This window comes from Aethalodelphis obliquidens, unplaced genomic scaffold, assembly GCF_003676395.1.
Source record: "Aethalodelphis obliquidens isolate GAN/ISIS:26980383/991018 unplaced genomic scaffold, ASM367639v1 scaffold3, whole genome shotgun sequence".
NCBI lineage: Eukaryota > Metazoa > Chordata > Mammalia > Artiodactyla > Delphinidae > Aethalodelphis > Aethalodelphis obliquidens.
Window position 1 is genome coordinate 16,338,205 of NW_020837947.1, and position 24,788 is coordinate 16,362,992.

Here is a 24,788-nt window from a genome sequence, read left to right on the forward strand (position 1 = left end):
AGATTGACATATACACACTACTTATATTAAACAGATAACTAATAAGGACCTACTGTATAGCATGGGGAACTCAACTCAATACTCTGTAATGACCTATATGGGAAAAGAAACTAAAAAAGAGTGGATATATGTATATGTATAACTGATTCACTTTGCTGTACACCTGAAACTAACACAACATTGTAAATCAACTATACTCCAATAAAAAGTTTTAAAAAAAGAAGAAGAAATGAATGAGGTTTGAGGATGTCAGGGGTGACGCAGAAAGGAAGGACGGAAGGAAGCGCATGAGCGAAGCAAGGGGTCAGAGGGTCCGTGCTCTGCCGTCTACAAGTCATAAAACACAAGGCCCGGGCTTCCCTGGTGGCGCAGTGGTTGAGAGTCTGCCTGCCGATGCAGGGGACACGGGTTCGTGTCCCGGTCTGGGAAGATCCCACATGCCGCGGAGCGGCTGGGCCCATGAGCCATGGCCGCTGAGCCTGCGCGTCCGGAGCCTGTGCTCCGCAACGGGAGAGGCCACAACTGTGAGAGGCCCGCGTACCGCAAAAAAAAAAAAACAAAAACCACAAGGCCCCAAATAGCTACCCAGTCCTCGTTATCTAATTATGTCTAATTATATGTTCTTGGCCCACCGGAAGTGAGAGGCAAGGCACGTACCCCAAATAGTCCAGTGACAAGCCACTTTAGAAATGTGGTTGGAGACCCACGCAGCTCCCCTGGGCCACTGAGGGCAATCCGCAGGTGTCCTCCTCACCTGTTCACCACCCCGAGGGGACCCTGTGTATCAGACAGGCTGGGGAAACTTCAGAGGAAACTTGCTTTCAAAGATAAGGCAGCAACTCCCTTTGCTGCTTAATAACTTGCTTCGCTGAATCTCATTCTCTCTGCACTTCATTTGCACAGGGCCTGCTGCACAGCAGGAAAGTGCTTTGAAGGCTAAAACCTTCTCCCAGCCTGGCAGACTGTTAAGCATCCTGGGGCTGGGCAGCCAAAGTGCCTGCCCAGTGCAAACTCAGGCCTCCCTGGTGGCCCGGCCCGCGGGGCCATTAAGTCAGCACAGCTAGCAGGACTCTCCTGTGGGCCTATGAGGTCCCGTTATCCCCGTGGGAAAAGCAGTGAGGGAAGTGCTGGTCAGATGACTGATGAGGGAGGCCCAGGGTCCCGGGCTGGTCAGCAGATCTGCCCCTGGACCCAGTGCTCTGTCAGCCCAAACCAACTGTGAGCTCAGACAGGCCAGCCTTCGAGGAGGAATCTGAGAACTCCTAGCACAGTGACAAGGTCACCTGTGCTAATGGATTCCAGGGGAAGAGAGGAACTTGCCCAGAACTTGCAGTTAGCAACCTGACAGGTCAAGGGTCTAAACACATAAATTTGAAGATTTGCATTATTATCAAAAGGTCCCTGCAGCTGAAGAAAAAAGCAGGTTTCTAGAATACCCACCAGCATCAAACACACAAGGCTTAGAGTAATCAAATGGAGTATTAAAAAGGTAGAGAGGCTGGTCCTAACGTTTTGGACCCTATAAAATACACATAATTCCACCACTAAGTTAGTGCCAGAGTCCCGTGAGAGTTCAAACTGTATAAAAATGTGCAATGAAATATGTCTGCTAAAATATCCATCTCTTGCTTATTTTGTTTCAATACAAAACCTAATTTTTTTTTTTTAGAGAGAACTATCATGTCAAATGGCTTCTCATTAAAAATAATTTCAAGTTTCCACAAGATTTAAGATCAGTATTCTAGAAAGAAATGAACTTCTGTCCAAATATTTCAAATTTTGATCCCTCTACAGCAAAAATAAATGGATTAAAAATGCCTTTTGAAGGGCAATTACACTACCTTGGAAATGAAGGTAGATTTTAAAGTAATTGTTTGTTAGAAGGAGAGTAAGTACTGAAAAGAAAGAAGCATTAAACTGGAAAATATCTTACCTTGAGAAGTTGAGGAAATGAACATGTCGAGTGAATAAATAGGGCTGTTCGGCAGTACTTATATTTTTAATCAGTTCCATCTATTAAAAAAAGTACAAAATTAGCATATATAGGATCTAATTTACCAAGCTATATTAAGCTAAAGGTTATCTCCCCTACTCTTTTGATCCTCATTACCTCTTGGACCAGGGCCAAACAGCTGTGTTTTGTGCAACATTTATGAACTTTACATAAGGCTTCTTACTAAATAAAACACAGCTATCCCAATGTATAGTCCTGTATTTAATTTAGCTGATTGCCACCATGAACACAAAGTTACAGGTTAAGTAATTTTAGCTGGAGAAGTCAGCCTGTTGCTGTACATGCAAATAAGAAAATGCCTTTAATCCCCTCCTTTAAAGGCAAACCAAGACAGGTTATTATTTTACATTTCTATAATGATCTTACTGGGAAATACAGAAGTATGTGAAACTAGTTCTGCAGAATTGAAAAGTGGGAATAAAATGAGGCAATATTTCATTATTTTTCTCTTTGATTATAAAATTTACAAAGCAAGTATTTCATAGGAAACACACAATCCTCCCACCCCCGGGCCCGCCCCAAACACACACACACAGTCTCGGTTTTTTGGTGGGTGGTCATCTGAGTTATTTATTTGCAGTTATCAGCAAGGCAAAAAGTAGTTTTAATTTGTATAAACTAACAGTTACGGTCTTCTGGAACATGTCATGATACAGAAAATGTTTAGTAAAATCTGTTAGAAATTCCAAGCATTCTTATGACTCCCTGACTTCCTGAATTCCACTTTCCTTAGCTTTTCTAATTTGCCCCATCAAAGCTGACACACTGGAATTTTTAAGAAGCACATTGAAAATTGCTACTTTGGATAGACATCAGAAGGGCAGCACTTCACATTTTATAAAATAGTTCAAGTTGAAAACTGGAAACAAAAACGGTCATTCATGTGTAAACTATAATAGCAATAACAATAAAAAAAAATCAGAGTCTGGAACTCCAGGTTTGTCTCAAGCATGAGAGGAAACCTGGTCTGCCGTGTTCCCTCCTGTCCAGCTCAGGGCTGACATACACCGAAATGCCCAATGAATATTTCTTAAATGAATTAATTCCAACTAGTGCATGACTTACAGATTGTTACATGAGGACGTCGTTACCTAAACCCTTTCATTAGATATTCCTGCTCACAACTGAAGAAATGAAATTGAATTTTAAAAGTAAATGACTTGCAGTTCGTAACCAGTGCTTCTGTTCGTCAGTGGCAGGCACGGGTAAATAATGGTCTGCCTGTCCCCAGGCTTGAGCGTAAAAGGAAATTGAATCCTGCCTTTTTATCTACTGTTTACCCTCTACATCCCCCCTGCATGCCCCAGCGCTTGTTTTCGGTAATAAAACTTTCGGTTTCCTTCATGCTGTAAATTTTGACTTTCGTTGATCTACCAGTAGAATCACTGATTCGGAAGCACAACCACAACCAAAGGTAACAATCTGAAAGTGCAACCAAAGGTAACTGATCTCTGAGGATGTCTGCTTAGAAGCATAACCGTGTGGATGTTTAATATAAAGCCCATTTAATGCTTTAATCTTTAGATGATTTTTCTTCAGACATTTCTCTGCACACATAATATGAGAAAGCATCCTAGCATTGCACAAGACTGGAAAAACAGGTCAGAAGAAAACCCGTTTCTCTCACATATTCAACATTATATTACATTCTCTAAACACATGTCAATGTGTTAAATTTAATGGAAGAACAGTAGTGGTTAGATTATGAAAACAGTGTCATAATAGTCATAAAGCTGTCTATTTCACGAGGAAAAGTGGATTAGCAGTGACAGTGCATAACTCATTCAAGACATATCTTTAAACAAAGAATAAAGGTTACTAATGCTCGCATTTATTGCACTAGTACAGGGAAGTCAGAGAGTACATCTCAGCTCTCATGCATTTGACCCACACACCAAATAGGAAAACCCACGTGAGGTACCATAAGACATCAGGTTCACGGTACCACATGATGGTCTTCAAAAACGCTAACTTTCCCCATGTCTAGTGACAAGGGGGTCTCCTGAGCCCCCGTTGGTCATCACCTGAGTTCCCTCTTGGTCTTCCCATTGCTGCCAGCAGCCTGCCTTTTCTCTCGTTCGACTCTTATCTGCATGGGTGGCAATGGCACTACCTAAAATTACCAAAGAAACTAAGTCTCCTCTTCCTTGGCTCATGCAGGACCACTGCTGGCCTTTATTTTAAATCCACTGCATTCATTCATTCAGCATTTATTGGGTGCTTACTAAGCCCTGGACATCAAAACCTGAATAAGATCAGTGGGAAGACACATAAAGACAAGACAGTGGAATGTGTCCTAATAATGTTCCCAAATCTACCCTGGCCAAAACCACACTCTTGATCTTCGCCCGTCTTCACTCCTTTTCCAGTTAATGGTACTCCCCATATCCTCACATTTGATCTGGGTCTTTCCTGAACTGCCATACTCAATCCCTTGCTGAGTCATGTTAATTCTGTCTTTACTATCTCCCTCAGCTGGTTCTCAAGACCCCACATCCTGTGGCCAGCCAAACTAGACTCCTCCATATTCCTTCCTCACACCATGTCCAAGACTGATGTCCAAGCTCAGGCTCAAGATTCTTCTTATAGAATGTTCTTCCTCTTCTCTCTGCATGTCCAAATCCTAATCACTTTTACATCTGGCTGAAAGGCTCGCCTCCTCCCAGTAGCCTTGCTGGATGTCTCCTTTCATTCACCATCTGTTGATTTCCAACTCTGTCAGGCAATGTGCCACTCCGGGTTGTGGCTATAAAGATAGAAGGTTTGGTTCTTGCTTTCAGGAAGCTCAGAGTTTTGGGGGAGAAGTAGACGAGCAGGCAGGGACCATCATGTGATAATCACCATGGGGTAGAAGCCACGGAGGTGAGGCACCTGTCCCTGCTTGCAGATGGAGAGGTGATGTTTCCCCACGGAGGTGTTTCTAAGTGGTTTGCAAGGACGCATAGGAGTTAACAAGTGAAGAAAGGGACTCGCGGCGTGGCAGACAGAGTGAACAGTGGATGTGAAGGACGAAACACAAAAATGACACGGATGTTAAAACTGCCAGGAGGTCCGGCATGGGATCAGCAAGGCAGTAGATAACTAGAGAGGAAGGTAGGAGCTGGGTAATTGAGGGTCTTGCAGGTCACATGAAGGATTTTGACATTTATCCTCTGGGCAGTCCACAGCCAGGAAGGATTTTTTTTCTCTCAGATCTAAGGTCAGGTGGAGAATGTGAAGAAAAAGAGGGTGAGGTTTAGAGAGGCAGAAAGCTTAGCTGGGAAGACGGCAGTAATCCCAACAGGAAATGATGAGGTCATGAACGCATCACTTCTCAGTGTGGGTCCCACACCCGCAGCATCAGCATCAACTGGACATGTGTCCAACAAGAATGCAGATCCTCAGGCCTCATTCCACACCTACGGAATTAGGAGACTCTGGAGGTAGGGCACATCAATCCGCGTTTTGACAAGCCCACCAGGAGAGTCTACGGCTTAACAGTTTCAGAACCACAGAATGAAGTGCATGGAAGTGAAAATAAATGGAGAGATTTGGGTACATTAAGGAGGGGGAATCTGCTGAGCCTTGTGGCAGCAGAAGGGAAGGAGAGGGTGTGGTCAACAGAGCTTCCTTCTCAGAGTCCTGGCTGGGATCTGAGCATGTGGTAGCACCCATTGGTGGAGACGGGGAACACTGCAGGAGGAAGCAATCAGGCTCCACAAGGGAGGGATAGTGGGTTTGGTTTCGAACATCTTTGGGTAGAGATGACACTACCTTCTTTAACTTCCCACAGAACTTTGACAATTTTCCAGGACATGATCTGTTTATGTTACATTATCGCTGAGTTTGAGTGCTGGCTTTGAACCAGCTTGAAAACTCCTTGAGGGTTGTGGTCAGGTTTTATTTCTCCCCCGGAAAGCCAAGCCCAGGTGCCTACCCATAATTGTTTATGCAACGAAGTACCCTCTTTAAAAAATTTTTTTTGGAGTTAAGAAATATACAGTTCACTGAAGACAGAATTAGCACTAAGGCAATGAATTCAGCCTTTCTGGGCCAGATATGTGCCTTCATTACCGTGGTGTCACGTGGAGTTAACAGTTTTACTACTACAACATTTAGGGTGTAACGACACCAAACAAACTGTCATTTTCTGAGTGGTTCCCAGGCTATGCACTGTATCAAGATGCTCTTTATACACATACCATCATCTCATCTTCAAACGACTCCGTGAGTTCAGTATTATTATCCAGGGTTTACAGGTTAAGAAACTGAGGCACAGAAAGGCTACATAGATTGCTTATGGTCTCACCACTAGAAGAAGTTGGAGCCAGGATTCAAATCCAAGTCTGTCTGACACCAAAATTCCTGCTACTTATCACTAAGCTACAATCTCCTTATCATTCCCACTGCTTTTCAATCTATATATAACCTATTAAAATGGGAGAAAGGGGTCGGTTAGCAAAACAATTCTGGAGACTGAAGAGGGTTTACGGGGATATGAATTTTCTACCTTTTATGTGATGGGCTGAAAAATTAAAAGAAAGTTCTAACAGGTGGAAATGCATTAAAAATAATTTTTTAAAAAAAGCATTAAAATACCAGAGAGAATATTTTTTAAAGTTCTAGGTAGGAAAACAGTATATTATAACAAGCCAGGAATGAATTTAAAATACTAAAAAGAAAAAAGAAAGAAAAAGAACTATGTAACGGAATGGATCTAAACGCAGAAGTTAAATCACAGCACATCTGAGAATGAGACAGAACTGAAGTTTAAAAAAAGAGGCATGAATCAAACAGAATTTATAATGCAGAGGATATGCCAGGCAGTAGCTTTTAATCTTTCGCTCTCAACCTAACTGCCTGAGATGATATAGCAGGAAACCTTTACACTGCAGTTCTACAAACACAGCTGGCTAGTAAAAGACTTCTTTGGGAAATGCTCGGCAGCGGTAACTGGCAGAGTATCGACCCTACTCTGATCTGAATTCTTGTGTCACTCGTGAACAACTAGATGCCCTATAATTTTGCACAAATCTTAAATGAAAGAAAACCATGTTTTCACACAGTAAAGCCAAATAAGGAGTAGCTCAGAGGAAAACTCCTTGGTCCTTTAACCTCAGAGGCCAGGAGGATGGCTGTGGGCTCAGGTTATCTTCCCCTCTTCCTCCTGTAAAGAGGAAGCCCTTCTTGCAGGAGGTAGGATGATCTTCCCACCTTCAGCTTGGGGCTGTGCAGTCAGTGCAACACATGCCTGCAATGAAGAAGAAGACCACCAGAGGGAGCAAAGATGTGAACAAGGCTAAGAGGCTGCATCTGAATAGAGAAAAATCAATCTCATGGCTACAACTGGAAGGAGAGGAGAAAACGTCTTAATTTCTCAGGCCTTGTGGCTTCTTTCTTTTCCCGCTTTTCTTTCCACTGAGTTTTCATTAGCAGACTCAGCTTTTGTCTATAGGACTACAAGATAAGACCTCGTTTGCAGAACTGGGTGAACTTAGCCCTGTGGCCTGGAGACGGGCTCAGCTAATCTTTTTGGTTTGCTTCCAAAGTCTGGTTGGAGCACCTCTCATGCCTGTGGACACATCCCTCCTACTCTAAAGTCAGGAAACTCTGAGGGTTATTCAAAGAAGATTTTCCAAAACGTCTCAAGCAAGAGTAAGGTTTCTGAGATAAATGTGTAGGCTTCTGAGGAGATACCCCTCAATAAGACTTCAGGGGAAATAAGATGTCTTCAGAGTTTTGAGGGATTCTCAGGTAAAAGAGGAATTGTTCTTGCTTAGTGGAGGATTCCCCTTAATAGAGAGAAAACTTTCTAATAATCAGAGGCTTTCATGCAATGATTCTTCACTAGAATTGTGCGTGAGCATCTCTTGGGGAGTTTTTCCCCCCATGATACAGATATGTGGGCTCCACCATTAAGAGTATATAACTCAGTATTTTGTAGTAAGACCTAGAAATATGTGTTGTGAAACAGCTCCCAAGAAGACTCTGATGCCCATGATAGTTAAGAACCAATTTTTTTATTAACCTCCCACTTCCCATGAATAATGTTCTATCTCCTTAGCCTAACATTCAAGATTCTCCAGGATTTGACCCCAGTTCACTTTCAATTCTTACTCTCTCACATTCTTCTTGAGCACTTCCTTTTTCCTATGAAGAGGGTGACAATACTTTCCTAATAATGTTGCTTAAAGGATTAAAGTAAGATGCACACACATCTAGTGTGCTGTCTGGTGCTCAGTATACACCAATAACAGTAGGTCCCCAATGAATATACATCACAATGGATAAAGAAACAATGGCGAGACCTGCCGCAAAAACAAATGAGTGAACCTTTGCCTTTAAACAGAGGCCGTTGACCCTGCTTTAGGGAAGCCTAGGAGGAAACCCCGTGGCCCCAAGACCGTTTCCAAATCTAACACGGTTTCTTTAGGACCACTTTCTCTTCTCGAGTCGCAATGCTTTGTAGTCACAGTCAGACTTGGACTTTGCAGTAGGTGAGAGCAGTGGGGAAGGGAAGTTAAAACACTATAAAGAAATTCTGTTTCCGACCAAGAGGCTAAAGCGATCTAGAGCACACAGACGTAGGGGCTCTGTCTCCTCTACCCTTTGAATACTTTTCAAGATTTTAGTCATTTGAATGGCTGTTGAACAGAGTCAGAGCAGATGTGGAGTTTATAGTGAAAGAGTAGCCTTTACTGATATGGCTGATGGAACCATGTAGGTTGGTCCACCAGCTCCAAACTGTGAGAGTCCTGTGGGATGCAACTGAGAGCCACAAACACTCATAAAGAGTCCCCTGGCCAACTAAGACTGGGAAACTCTAGGCGAAAGCTGGTTAAACAGATTTTTCATTTTGTTTTTAATTGAAAGAATTCTCAGAGTCTTTTTTTTTTGCGGTACGCGGGCCTCTCACTGTTGTGGCCTCTCCCGTTGCGGAGCACAGGCTCCGACCGCGCAGCCTCAGCGGCCATGGCTCACGGGCCTAGCCGCTCCACGGCACATGGGATCTTCCCGGACTGGGGCACGAACCCATGTCCCCTGCATCGGCAGGCGGACTCTCAACCACTGCGCCACCAGGGAAGCCCCTCAGAGTCTTTAAAATGTGAATAATTGTCATGACTTTCCTAGAGGGAGACAAGGGGACAACATTTCCCAGATTTATTGAATCATGGTATTTTCTTTTTTTTTCAGTGTCTTAGGGGACTAGGATACTCAGTAACACACTTAGGGAAATGCTGATATGATGGTTTTGACAGGGATCCTTAACTCTGTAACTCCTGTGGCACTTGATCAAAAAAAAACCAGAAGTTTTCTGGACTCTATCCTAGAATCTCCAGGAGAAGGGCCATTGCAACTATATGTTTCAAAAGGCTCAGCTGGGTATTCTGCTGTGCAACCAGAGCAGATAGCCACTGCATAAGGAGAATGGCTCCTGGATTCGGGAGGGCCTAAGTTCAAGTCCAGGTACCATGGATAGTCATTTTATTATATTTGGAAAGTGACTTCACCTGGTTGTCTTAGTTTTCTCATCCATAAAATAGGAAATCATACTCACTCACTGGTACAGTTTTAGGCCCAAAAGAGTTAAATGAAATAATGAAGTAAAACAACGATCACAGAGTAGGTGCTGTTTGCAATTTGGAATCCTCAGTAGCTTCAGTATAAATAAAAATAGAAAAAGTATTTGTTTTCTCCAACTTTTAGGCTCATATGCCAACAATTTTTGCCTTTCTCCAACAGGAATGAAATAATTTTGAACTCTTATGTCTGTGATATGCCTGTGACACTTTGACTTTTGTTATCCTTAGAGCAATGTTCTGAAAGATAGGGTCAGACCGTTAACAAAGATGGTTATGAGTCTTTTGGAAATCACGCCCCATGTCTTCTGGAAAATAGTTCTTTATCTTTTAGATTGTACATAATCTCCATTTTCCAAGTAATTATCTAAACTAGACCAAGAAATTGAAATCCGGTTTTAGAGCGTAAATGAAATGATGTCATCCTAGGTTTGCATTATATGCCCTGCAAAGGTCCAACATTTAGCCAGCACCAGCTGTCCATGTTCTTCTGTTGAGGCAGAGTTTTCTAAAATATTAACTTCAAAGGCATTTCTATTTCTATAAGGGCAGATGTAATGGGATTTTTATAGACATTCTAACATTTGCTGTCTTTCGTGTTCTCTTTCCTTTTAAATAATCCCTCAGTGTCTTATCCCATTAAATAGATTTTTAAAGTCTAGTACTGAATGGGGATGTGTGGGGATGTGTGTGTGTGTGTGTGTGTGTGTGTGTGTGTGTGTGTGTGTGTGTGTGTGATGACAGCTACCCTCCAGGGAGAAATGTATGTGTGAATTTGACTCTGGCCCAGAGAGATGCCACTGTGTGTGAATGCAACAGTACAGATGATTCCAGCCTTGTATGTGGATACTTTTCTGAAGTTCATTTGTAAGTCAGTAGTTTGGAACTTGGAACACACTTTCTCATAAAAGAAATGTTCTACATGGTGGAGAGGGTCCCGGGCCAGCCCACAAGAGCCTGTTTAACTCGTACTGCACCTGAAGCAGAATTGTTATTAACTCCAGAGAACAGTGTTTCCATGGAAACACATTTTCAGAGTTCTACTCTTTAACGTTGAGAACCATTGACTATAAAATTTTAACCTAAATCACTTACCCCCTTTTCCTTTAATAAATTATCAAGAAGAGGAGCTATTCACACCACAAATTATTTCTTGAATATGTTAGGTTAAAATAATAGTTTTTTCTTTGCTTGTTTCATGCACTTTGAAACTTTAGGAAAAGGATGCACGTAACAAAGAAAAAGAGTTTCTTTAAACATTCTTGAGCTACTTCAAACTTGTTTTTTTTTGTCCTGGCATTTCCTGGCTCTCCTTGTATGTCACAGCCTACTCGTCTAGCTGCAGAGAGGCAACTGTCACTATCCTTATGTTTGTTTTTAAATACATCAAAATTGTTTGTTTTTTTTCTACCATATCTTTACCTTTCCCTTAAGTTTTTAAAACTTGCCTTATAATTTAATAGGAATCTGGAATAACTAAGTAATGAAATATATTCTAGGTCACACTGACCACAGGAATCAGAAATGTTTCAACTAATTATACACAGATTATGGTAGAAGTTGTATAAATATATCACAGAATCACAGGGCTGGAAAGAACCTTAAAAGATTGTCTAGTCTATTCCCTGGCTTCTAGACAGGCCAGTCATTCCAAACAGATGAGAGCTAACCTCTATTTTAGAGAAGAAGGATGACTTTGGCTTTAACCCTTTCTAAAAGATTTAACAATTCATGCACCATGAGTAAATCATTCTTCGTTTTTAATCTAAATTCTTCCCTTGACAGTTCCTCATAGGAAACAAAGTAGGTTGATTTGTGTAAAATCCCACAGTATATTTAAATTTCATAGTTTGTGCTTGCTCTTCTAGGGCCTTCCTGAACATCTCAGGGTCTAATACTTTTGTTACTTTGCTCCCTCTGGGTCGTTAGACTTTTCAGCAGTGGGAACTAAAATCCAGCTACTGTGTTTTGTTAGGCTTCAAGAACTGAGCATAGTTTCCACACATAGGAACATTTCAGTCTAACCTGATAAGCAGACCCAAAGACTCAAAAGAAAACCAAATTTTATACTTATAATAAATTGCAATAGCATAGGCTATTTACTATAGTCACTCTCTTTCAGCCCTAATCTTATTCGTTCTTCAGTAAGGTAAGGAAATCAAAGAGAACCTACCCCTATGAAAATTATTGATAAACTGTGATATCCTTAAATGTCACCAAATATAATTTTTCTATTGAGCACCTACTACAGAACCTGCAAGGGGTAATCTCAAAATATTTTTTGCTGATTGATAATGACTATTTAGACTTGTTACTCAGAGACTCTTTAATGGAAGTTTCCAAAGGAATGGGCATTTTAATCTCTATACTGTGGACAACACTAAGCATACAGGCTTTATAGCAAGTACTGCTGGCTGCGTTATGCACTTAAAACAGTCCTACCATCCCCCGTGATAAGAGAGACAGGAAGGCTGATTGCATATTCCATTTGTGTGTGAGATTTTGAATGCCTCAAAGGTGGAGATTATCTCAGAAAGAAGCAGACGTGGGTGGAAATTCCCATAATTATGGCCTCAACCTGACACTCAGCCATATACCTTGTTTATTCCCCAAACTTACCTTGTCACTGAGTGGTGTGATGGTTAATTTTATGTGTCAGTTTGACTGGCCAAGGGATGCCCAGATTAAACAATATTTCTGGGTGTATCTGTGAGGGTGTTTCTGGATGAGATGAGCATTTGAATCAGTGGACTCAGTAAAGTAGATTTCCCTCCCCAGTATGGTGGGCCTTATCCAATCCCTCGAAGGCTTTAACAGAACAAAATGTGGAAGAAGGAGGAAGTCGATTTTTTTCCTGCCTCACTGGTTAAGCTGGGACATCTCATTGTACATTCCTCTGCCCTTGGACTGGGATTTACATCATCGGCTCCCTCGGTTTGCAGGCCTTCACACTCAAGCCCAGACTCAATTACACCAATGGCTTTCCTGGGCCTTCAACTTGCAGATGGCAGATGGTGGGACTTCTCAGCCTCCACTGTTGCATGAGCCAACTCCTCATAGTACATCTCCTTTTCTTTATTCCTATCTATCTATCTATCAATGTATCTCCATCCTACTAGTTCTGTTCTCTGGAGAACCCTGACTTACAGTGGTGGCTACCCATTCAACCTAAATACCTAAGGGGACCGAAGCAACTTTCTGAGAGCAGGCTAACAAACTTGACCCTGTAAAATGACTGTGGGAGCCCTAGGCCTAACTTTTCTGCATTAGCGAAGTATTTCAATGGAGATGGTTAAGGCTACTTCGTGTAAGCTTACAAAAGAATCTGTCTGTACAGCTTCCTGGCAGAACCTAGCACCCCTACACTACCACCAGCATGACCCTTGTATGGTTCAGCTGTATGAGGGCAGATTTATTCCTGGGAAATGGGGTAATTCTTTTGTTACCAGTGAATATGCCAGAAGCTGTTTTGGAGACTCAAGATTCCTTGAACTTACCATAATAGGAAGCTCATGTCCCCATCAACCAACAAAATTCCTGGACCAAAGAGGGTTTTCTCTTTATGATAACCATAAAGACTTAGGACACTTGTGAGAAAACACAGAGGAAGAAATATTAAAATAAAGTCTTCTTACTTTTGCTCCCAAAATGTCAGCATTATTTATACCTCAGTGGTGTAACTCTCTGATATTTACGCATTGCTAATGTTAGCTGAATGTACCATGACCGGAGTACTCTAGCCTTCGTTGGTCTTAATAAAAGTATCCCTTCAGGTAAACTTCCTGGTTTGAAGACTTCTGTCCGAACCCTTAACTTAAATTTCCTTCCGCACTCTGGCAAAAACACAGTGTGACATTATAACTCCGGTATTCATCTGTTAGGGACTCAAAGGGTCTTCCGGAAGGCACCCACTAATTACACAAATGAATTGCAGCGAAGTACAACTTAACCACGGGCGAAGACAACTTACTTGTTCATTTTTGGTAAGTCTGGTTTTGTTGTGAATGTCTGACGTAACCAAATTGAACCCGTGCTTCTCTGACAGGATTCTCAGAAGCAAGACCACGGTCCGGCTCCCACACTTGCCAACTCTGTTGTACACCACCTGGCTCGGGAAAGGCAGCGCCTGGGCAGAACGAGAGAGCAAACGAGAGGGTGTGGGTTAAAATACTTCGGGTGCTTCCCTCAATTTCTCTAAATGAGAAGTGTCCATACGAAACTAACAAGAGAATGGAAGCGACGAACTCGTATTTATCTTCACAGTATAACTTGAGAGAAACGTTGGACTCCTTATCCATCTGCCCTGATACTTAAAACTGGTAAAATTTCATGCCATCTATAATACCGATTGTGAAACTACTTTTGTTTTTTTCTTAGGAACAAAATATGTAAATATGTGCTTTAATGATAGTGTTCTTTTGCAAGTTATATTATGCTTTATCAGAACTTAATCTGCAGACTGCTCAAGAGAAATATAGTAATTTAAAAAATTGAGACAGGGCTTCCCTGGTGGCGCAGTGGTTGAGAGTCCGCCTGTAGATGCAGGGGACACGGGTTCGTGCCCCGGTCCAGGAAGATCCCACATGCGCCAGAGCGGCTGGGCCCGTGAGCCACGGCCGCTGAGCCTGCGCGTCCGGAGCCTGTGCTCCACAACGGGAGAGGCCACAGCAGTGAGAGGCCCGCGTACCGCCAAAAAAAAAAAAAAAAAAAAAAAATTGAGACATAATTTCCATACAATAAAATTCACCCTTTTAAAGTATACATTCAGTGAGTTTCAGTATATTCACAAAATTGTGAGCCATCACCACTACCTAATTCCAGAGCATCTGAAAAGAAACTCCATACCCATAGCAGTCACTTCCATTTACCTCATTACCTTGATCCATTGAAACCATTTATCTACTTTCTGGCTCTGTGGCTTTGCCTATAGCATTCTGAACATCTCATATAAAAGGAATCATAGGCTATGTGGCCTTTTGTGTCTGGTTTCTTTCACTGAGCATAATGTTTTTAAGGTTTACCAGTGTTGTAGCATGAAGTATGTACTTCATCTCTTTATATGGCTGAATAATATTACATTGTACAGATATACTGTATTTTGTTTATACACTCATCAGTTGATGGACATTTGGATTGTTTCCACCTTTTGCCTACTATGAATAATGCTGCTTTGAACGTTTGTCTATAAGACTTTGTGGAGACACATGTTTTTGATTCACCTTGAGTAAATCCTAGGAGTGGAAATGCTGGATCATATGGTAACTACGTTTAATCTTTAGAAGAACTGCCAAACTATTTTGAATACAGCTGCACCATTTTATATTCCCACCAGCAATGTATGAGAGTTTCAGTTTTCCACATCCTTGCCCACACTTGTTGTTGCCTGTTTTTCTTCTTCTTATTATAGCCATCCTAATGGGTGTGAAGCGGTATCTCATTGTGGTTTGGATTTGCATTTCCCTGATGACTAATGATGTTGAGCTTATTTATTTCATGTATTTATTGGCCATTTGTACAATTTCTTTGGAGAAATGTCTATTCAAATCCTTTGCCCATTTTAAAATTGGGTTATGTCTTTTTATTGTTGAGTTTTAAGTTTTATATTTTTTCTGGATTTGCAAATATATGATCTGCAAATATATTCTCCCATTCTATGGAGTGCCTTTTCACTTTCTTGATAGTGTCAAAACACAAGCTTTTAATCTTAATGGAGTCCAATTTATCTAATTTTTCTTTGGTTCCCCACGCTTTCGGTATCATATCTAAGGAACCACTGCCTAATTCCAAGTCACAAAGATATACACCAGTGTTTTCTCCTAAAAGTTTTATAGTCTTAGTGCTAACATGTAGGTCTTTGACTCATTTTGAGTTAATTTTGTGTATGGTGTGAGCTAGTGACCTAACTTCATTGTTTTGCATGTGAATATCCATTTGCCTCAGCAACATTTATTGAAAATACTGTTTTATTTTCCATTTAACTGTTTGGTACCTCACTGAAAATCCGCTAAGTATAAATTTATGGGTTTATTTCTGGACTCTCAATTCTATTCCATTGATCCATATGTTTTTATACTTATGCCAGTACCACAGAATCTTTTTTTTTAAACATCTTTATTGGAGTATTATTGCTTTACAACGGTGTGTTAGTTTCTGCTTTATAACAAAGTGAATCAGCTCTATGTATACATATATCCCCATATCCCCTCCGTCTTGTGTCTCCCTCCCAACCTCCTTATCCCACCCCTCTAGGTGGTCACAAAGCACCGAGCTGATCTCCCTTTGCTATGTGGCTGCTTCCCACCAGCTATCTATTTTACATTTGGTAGTGTGTATATGTCCATGCCACTCTCTCACTTCGTCCCAGCTTCCCCTTCCCCCTCCCTGTGTCCTCAAGTCCATTCTCTACATCTGCGTCTTTATTCCCGTCTTGCTCCTAGTTTCTTCATAACCATTTTTTTTTCTCTTAGATTCCATATATATGTGTTAGCATACGGTATTTGTTTTTCTCTTTCTGACTTACTTCACTCTGTATGATAGACTCTAGGTCCATCCACCTCACTACAAATATCTCAATTTCGTTTCTTTTTATGGCTGAGTAATATTCCATTGTATATATGTGCCACATCTTCTTTATCCATTCATCTGTCGATGGACACTTAGGTTGCTTCCATGTCCTGGCTATTGTAAAGAGAGCTGCAATGAACACTGAGTACCACAGAATTTTGATTACTATTTCTTTGCTATAAGTTTTGAAATCGGGAAGGGTGAATCCCTGCAACCGTGTGCTTCTTCTTCAAGACCGTTTTGGCTATTCTGGGTCCCTTGCATTTCGGTATGAATTTTAGGATCAGCTTATCAATTTCTGCAAAAAAGGCAGCTGAGGTTTTGATAGGGATTGTGTTGAATCTGTAGATCAATATGGGGACGACTGCCATTTTAATAATATTAAGTCTTTCAATCCATGAATATGGATGTCTTTCCACTTACTGGATTTTCCTTTCATTTGTTTCATTGATGTGTCACAATTTTCAGTGCAGAAACCTTACAATCCTTTTATTTATGTTTGATGCTATTATAAATGGAACTGTTTTCTTAATTTAATTTTTGGATTGACTGTTAGCTGATAGAAATACAGTTGATGTTTGTATGTTGAGCTTGTATCCTCCAATCTTGCTGAACTCATTCGTCAGCTTTAATAGTTTTCTGGTGTGGATTCTTTAGGATTTTTCAATATACGTGATCATGTCATCTGCAAACAGAGATAGTTTTACTTCTTCCTTTCCAATATGGACGCCTTTTATTTCTTTTTCTCTTTTAATTGCTCAGTTATGACGATTTTGATAGACTAAGAAGTAATTATAACAAGTATCTGATTAAATATTTATATCCCCAATAAAGATATTATTTCCATTTTGAATGCTCAGCATTGAGCAATAATTAACAAATGATAATCAAAAGATTCCTTCATTCAGCACATATCCATAACAGAAGGCCACAGAGAGGCCCAAAAGCTAAAGAATATAGTACAATATAAACATAAACACACCCCGAACTTGCCTATGGTATGCAACTTGAATTTTTGCCTTTGTAATTCTAGGTTTAATTTCCTAAAATGTTTTATATGCAGAGCAGCATGTCGTAAATTTGGAGTTTCAAAGCTAATTGTCATTGGAGTAAAATATAATACTTATATCACTCACTTAGCAACCAGTCATGTACCATTCTGATATAATTCTTCATATATATATATTTTTAAATGAGCAGTACTTTGTTTCCTTAAGGCCAGTCAGTATGTTCTATTATGTGTCCTCACAGTGCCTAGAAAATGCCTTGGATACACAGGGTCTCAACAGACATCGATTGGTTCTTGGCAGCTCTGATAGGTTTAATGTACTGTTTAACACTAACGCAGTGATTGCAGTAAACTGTGAGACCAGGAGAATCTTCCAATGCAGCTCTGATCTTTCTGACCAAATGCTAATACAAGTCATCAGGGTAAAAGACCATCATTATAATAGGTCGTTTTACTTATGGTTCAATCAGTGAGTACCCCAAAAGTCTGTTCTCGGGCAATGACTGCAGAAGTTCAGATATTCAGATAAATTATTTAGTTCTTACTTTATGAGGTTATGACCCAACGAGGTTGAACTGGGCTTCATGTTTAATAGAATGATATTAACAGTGTTTGTAAGTTGAATTTTCCATAATAACCGGGCTAGGGGATAGACTATGGTTGTGACAAAGCTGCCAAAACAAACACAAATTTTAATTTCTTTCAGGAATTAAACTGTTCAAGAATTGGGTGAGTGCATTTTCCCCTGTCTTCTAGCCCAGCATAGAACAGCAAGGGAGAATCTGTTATGACTAAATTGATGACCTAGAAGATGTGAGTTACCACATATTAAGCACTTTATTTTAAGAGTGCAGAGTATATCTTAGAAGATTTAGATGAAGAACAGAGGCACTTAGAAACCTTAGCTGGAAACACTTAATTTCTCCTGAATTTCTTGGGTAATCAACACAGTAGTAGGCTTAATATCTACCTACTCGCTTTTGCTAATAGCTAAGGACGTTATTTGCCTTTGGGTTATGGGTTAGTTAGTTTTTAAAAATATGTTCACTCCAATTCTTTCGTTCGTTTTGTGGGAAGCTCCCAAATAATGATTATAAATATCTGATATTTAAAAAGAACACATATAAAAACACAAATCCCTGCATCATTCCTGCTGCTATAGTACAGTGATATTTGAGAAAAACAGCTACATCTACAAAAAGGTTTGAAAAACCCCCAACGTGACTCCAATTTTACCATTTATTTAAATGTCAATGTACAGCTACAGAGTATAAAGATAGAACTAGGAACTGTGTTTTCAGATAAAGCTTCTGGAATCAGTCTTGTGACCTTTAAAGACACAGCATACACCATCACAAACATAAACCTCTCTCAAATTTAGGGTGGGGCTCTTAGGTCCTTTTCTAAACCTATGGAATCCACTGGAAATTGGCAAATTTAGTCAGGCCAAATCAATGTGTTGATTTGGTGGTTTGGGATAAGGTGTTAAAATGAACAATGGCAACAAGTTGATTCATCCCTGCTTTTGGCAGATCTATAAATTTGCTCCTGAAGTCTGCTTTACCAATCACTGTCATCTTCTGTTGATGACAAAAGACCCTCTCCCAGGCTCTGTGCCATGTAAATGCTTTCAATCCTTGTTAGAGACAGTGAATCAAAGAGCATAATTGTCTTCACTCTATTGTGCCTTTCTCTAGGAGTTTAAATTATCAAATGATTTAAGCATCATTCATACACCTAAGTGACTCTCCTGTGTGCCCTCCTCTGTCCCATAGATCATCATAGATTCACAGAACGACAGGGTTTGAGGTCTAGAGGCAATGTGGACTAATCCATCCATTCCAACTCCCTCCCCGCCCTGCACGCCCACCCCTATCACCCCCAGCCCCAGCCCAATCTGCGTTTGACTTGGCTAGAGCTTTACCTTGTCTTTATGACCTTGTCTTTTCATCCTCTCGAGTACTCTGTGAGGTAGATAGTAGCACTATATTTAGGTGAGTAAAACGAGGCCAGAGAGATCATTTGGCATGTTCAAGGTGACAAAGCCAAAAAGTGGCACGTAACAACTAAAGCCCAGCTTGTAGCTCTCCTGACCCCAAAACGACACTCTATTTAATATACTACCACATCAAAGGGTGAAAATGACCTCTAGTTTGGCTTCTGCAACAGAGATGCTCTTTCTTTTTGTCATGTCTTGAACGTGTCCAACCTCATTAAATGCTACTGTTCAACAGTCAATTATCACAACGTGTATCATCGGGCATGACTCATCCATTACTGATATCCCCAGATCCTCAGCTGGAACTGACAGGAGTCGACTGGCCTCTCCTTCTCCTTCCTCTGGACAGATTTTATAAGCTAATGTAAGCCCAGAGTGTCAGAGCAGCTAATGGGAGAAGAGTAGAAGGATATAGTTTTCCCTTTATTCCTTCCCTTAATCTATCATAGGCAGTCACAGCTGCCTTGGATATTGTGACCCACTTCACTAGGAAAGGAAAAAACAGGAAGCAATAAGTCATAGTAAAATATATATAAAATCCTAAATGCACTTGAAATGTCTATCAAGACAAGCAAATGGTAAACTTAACAACTGTGAAAAGACGCCTAAAGACCTCTTAAGATCAACCTCAAATCCCTATTTTCTTCAACAGATATTTGCCAATTGTCAGGCATCTCAACTTTAATGTTCCTATTATCATTTGCACATAAATTTTGAATACTTACTCTTTCTTTGAGTGTCCTATAAAGACGTACACAACAAAACCCCTCACCCCCCCAGCCCAAATGATTCTTCATTCTTGACAACCATGGTTATACGAATGTTATGTCTGTGGTTTCTATTTTATGGCCAATTTGTAAAAGCAAAGGGAGCTCCAAAATATTTCACTCTATGAATTATATATTTTTATGTTGCCTGCCTTGTAAGTTCTGCAAATGCCACAAATCCCCAGGGCCTGACAGGCTTGTGTGGAGCGTGCCCAATAAACAGAAGTCTGTCCAAAATCCTAAGCACAACAGTAAATACCACCAGATGACGTCCACAATTCAACAGCTTCTCCCAGGTTTGAAATGGGCCGGGGAGAGAAGACTTTTTAGGTAAAAAGCGAACTTGGTCTGCACCGAGACTTTCATAGTCCATGATTATAGGTCTCTCTATGGACTGGTCTTATTGGAAGAATGAACATCAATCCTGCTTTTAAGTCTTTGCAAAATGATATTTAATACAGTACGTGACAAGCTGTGGTTCCCAAATGGCTATATATATTACCTACGGAACTTTTAAAACTCCAGATTTCTGGGCTCCACTCTTAGACCAACTGAAACAGAAAGTCTAGGGTGATGAGGGTCAGGGGTCTGGCTTTAAGAGCTCCCCTGAGAACCTACTACTTCCAGGTCCGTTCCAAGAACTACTCTTGTAGAGGACTCCTAGCCTTCCATGTTAAGCTGCTGGGTGGTTCCATAGAGCCTGATGGGAGATTAAGGTGGGGAGAGGGTTGCCTGCATGATACTGGAGAAGAGTCTGGGTGAAAGGCACTCTCATGTCCTCCTTGGGTCTCCCTGGAGTGCCACTGGCCTCCCACCCATAGTTCAAAGTCATGATCAACCTGACCAATACGCTTACACTATGGTAAGTGCCTACTCGCCTAGAATGATTAGAGAACAGGTGTGCTGGGTAACTGAATGTGTAGGTTGACTGAAATTTATACTAAACACTGTCAGAGCGTTCGACCCTTAGTACCAATATTATGCTAAAGATGAATGATTTTCTTGGAGGAATAAAATTCACTTTGTGGTTTCACAGCATCTCCGTTCCACGGTTCCTCACGCCAATGCTGGGAAGGGTCACGGCCAGGGCTTTGTGAGGCTTGAACTCAGGGACAGTTCTGGTGTCCACGGTCCACAGGACTTGGAGCAGCTCAAATCCATTCAGCGAATCCCTACTTTAAAGTTTCCGAGGACACTGCGGTGTCGGGAGCTAGTCCCATCACACCTCAGAACCTCAGCATCTTCATCAGTAAGAGGGGAGGGCTGGGTTCAAACCCGGTAAGTGATGCTCTCTTCTGAGGGTATCAAATGATTCATTTCAATCTATATTATCAAGATATCACCTGGAAATGCCTTAAAAATTGACACAAGATTTTTACATTTTTCCTTGTCAAATGTATTCATAAAATAAACAGAAAAAACAGTTCCAGTAATTTGTGCTGCAGACACGGATTCCAGCTCCATGGGCATTCACGGTTCTCTTGGAACCTCTGGCATTTCCGTACATGTCCCACCCTTGTTTGGGCTTGTCATGTAAAAAAACCTTCCTTTGTGCTCCTCTTATGCTTTCTCCTCCCTTCTACAGCTTCAGTCACTTCGAGGTTTCTGGTTTTTTTAAGACCATCCCCAAACACCGAAGTCTGTACAGGGCTCAGCCTTCCAGCAGTGCTGTCCAGAAATCAGCAGTGATTCTCACTGGCTTTTGCCCGTCAAGGCATTCTAGGTCTTCTAACAGATGCATCTCTGTTTTCTAATCACCATCGACTCTCCAGACCCCTAGGCTCATTTCCTCCATTCTAGAGGAGGAAACACATAGGACCCGTTAAAGAACTATCTTTTCCCTCATTGCCACCTCCTGAATGGAAAGCTCTTCCTACCTGCAACTCTCGAATGACATCCTTGTATCTTCTAATTATTCACAACCCATCTTCTTCCAGAAGCCTTGCCAAGTCTGAACCTTATGCTTTCTCCTTTCCCCCTGCTCCTACTTGAAACAGTTCCATGTCTAATGTTATCTACAGAAAGACAAATATAGCTATAACTTCTTTACAAATCCATCTGTTTTATTCCTCTGATAGACTGGGTCTACCTGGAATGTGCATAGTCGATAATTAATAAATATCTGTCTATTAAATAGACAAACTGTTGGGATGAAAATACTATTAAACGTTGTTTTAGAACCAATGCTGTCATATTTATTATTTAGAAGATGCTGCTTTGGTTGTTCCCTAAGACTGTAAGGGAAGTTCATCAATTTTTTTCTTCACACTCATATTTTGCAACTTTCCTTTTTTTTTTTTTTTGGCCGCGCTGTGCGGCTTATGGGATCCTAGTTCCCCCACCAGATATCAAACCCGGGACCCCAGCACTGGAAGCATGGAGTCCTAACCACGGGACCGCCAGGGAATTCCCTGAAACACCCTTATTTGCTATATTACGTAAGAAAAAGTATGGTGAAGTGAAGAAAGTCCCCTGGACTGAAAGTCAGGAAATACTCACATGTTTGACAGAAAAGAGAAATGAAGTCCACATGCCATGGGGAGGATGCGCAAGTTTTAGAGGATAAAACATCCTGAAGGAATATTTCAAAGTGTTTACACAGGACTCGGCCGTGCTTCCAAATACATATGGTAGCCCTACTGCACTTGTGTTTGAAACCTCTGACCACTCTTCTAAGAGTCCCTTAAACCTTCTCTACGGTTTTTATAATCAAAACGAAATGGAGTAACCCAATATGGGTTTGGCAATCCATTTAACCCTCATCTTCCTCTGTGTGTGTACATGCATGTGTATATGCCTTATATGCTGCACTCAAAGGCACTATAAGTAATATTGTTGTTGTAGTAAATCTGGACCAATTCTAGCCATCTCTGGCACTTTCTTCTGTGCTATGTATTCAGTGATCCAAAAGTCTTTATTAAACAAAACTCTGGGAATCAGAGTTGCAGATTTCCCAGTAAGAACAGAGAAGAACTCAGGTCCTCAAATTAGTTTTAGATCTGGAGTTGTTCCATTACGATTATTAATCAATTCAAGTGATTTATACATTAACTTCTGAACTAGAATATGTAATTTTGTAGATGCCTTTGGGTTGATAATCTTTCTACCAGACCCACATACTTCATTTAACTTGCCATTCAGATCTATAACACATTTTCTCTTAATCACACACTTCTTCAAATAAAACATGCATAGACACTTTATATAGACCTTTAAGATTAGAAAGTCTGCTTAAAGTTAAGCTTTATTTATTTATAACTGTCCTATTTTTAGTTAAGAATTTATACTCTGAAACTAATCTAAAAATTCATTTGTTATAATGCAATAGAGGAGAAGTGGTGGTTACTGATTGTACATGTCCTAATTTATAGCAGGTATTGCTGGGATGGGCCAACCAGTCAGTTTAGAATGGTCTCCTTTGGTTATTGGTAGGGAGAAGAGTCAAATATTCTCACGACAGGCTTCACAAGGGAAGACTGCCCTCATTGTAAATGGTACAAATGCTCTGTGACCAGCCACGCTGGGTTGCCAATACTCCTCTTTCTCATCAAGGCACCATGTAAAATGCTTAAAACCAAAGCCTTAGATTCATCGCTCATTGTGAACCATATCATTTTTTTCCGTTTAAAATGTCTGAATCAAATTTTAGTCTGAGTGTGAATTTGGAGCAAGAACCTTATTCTTGGATTCAGATGACCATCGTTTGAATTCCTTGTCTGAGTTTAAGCTTTTCAAAACATAAACCACACTTTAAAATAGTGTGGCAGATTGGGGCAGTAACTGCCCCCAACCAATTCCACCTGCCTATATAGCCATGAAGAGTATAACGTCCTCCCACACGGACCTTGGGCCTGGCCTTGTTACTTGCTTTGGCCAATGAGACATCAGCAAGCAAATGTAAGCAGAGGCTTGAAAAGAGCTTGTATACTGGGGCTGAATCTTGCTTGTCCCTGGGAGCCTTTCCCCCACAATATGAACTTAGGCTAGCCTCCGGGAGGATAAGAGACTCTATGGAATATTGAAAATACTGTGACTGAATTCAACAGATAAGTACTGAGTGCCATTCATTTGGTTAATGGCAAGAAATTAATCGGTTATTGTGATGATCTGATTATCTGTCTTGGATTAGAGTCTAAATTCCATGACTATAGGGACACATCTGCTTTTCCTTACTATTGTATCTTCAATACAGCTCAATGCCTGGCACATAGTAGATACAGAATAAATCATTGTTCAGTGAGTGAATACGACAAAGGTTACAACTAGTTCCCTGCCCTGTGTGAACTCACAATCTAGCAAGTGAACCAACCACTGGCACCACCTCCTCTGATCACCTGTGGCAAGTGCCCTGCCAGGGATATGGTACAAGAACAGGGAGAAGGAGTGATGAACTTGGCCTTGGGGACTCAGGGGAGGTTTCACAGAGAGCATGACATTTAAACTGGGTATCTCTAGAAATTTTGTTGCTTTAATTCAGTCATTCTCCCTTTGCCAAAACACCTAACTCTTGTTGGTATGAACCGATAAGGAACTTTCTTGCCCTCCAAGCTTCATTTGGCTACAGAGAGTTGGCTTCTTGGCATCTTTCACATTCAGGAGGGTGTGTACGCTGCATGTGTGATATGCAAGGAAAACGCACCATGCAAAATTCGTCAACTGCTAGCATTGCCCCCTCATGCCCACTGGGCTTCGAAAGACAAGGCAGGAAAACTGAGGAGCTGCAGCCTCTAAGAACAATTCATTGAACATGGCTAAGGATTTCCGTGATTGCTTTATGTCTTATCTCCATATATCAGTAAGGATGCTTTTGTTGGCAGGTAACAGAAAATCCAACCCAATTCAAATAATAAGAAAAATACACAGGCATGCCTCGTTT

At 40.9% G+C, this 24,788-nt stretch overlaps 1 protein-coding gene across 2 annotated transcripts in view; it reads right to left on the reverse strand.

Annotated features, from left to right (window-relative positions):
- Nucleotides 1–24,788, reverse strand: part of UST (uronyl 2-sulfotransferase) — a 287,336-nt gene that overhangs the window by 112,726 nt on the left and 149,822 nt on the right. For both annotated transcript variants that reach the window (XM_027083752.1, XM_027083762.1), the window contains exons 3-4: nucleotides 13,544–13,699; nucleotides 1,934–2,013 (exon numbers count right to left, since the gene is read on the reverse strand). In XM_027083752.1, the coding sequence (XP_026939553.1) occupies nucleotides 1,934–2,013; nucleotides 13,544–13,699 (236 nt within the window). The remainder of the gene's footprint in view (nucleotides 1–1,933; nucleotides 2,014–13,543; nucleotides 13,700–24,788) is intronic.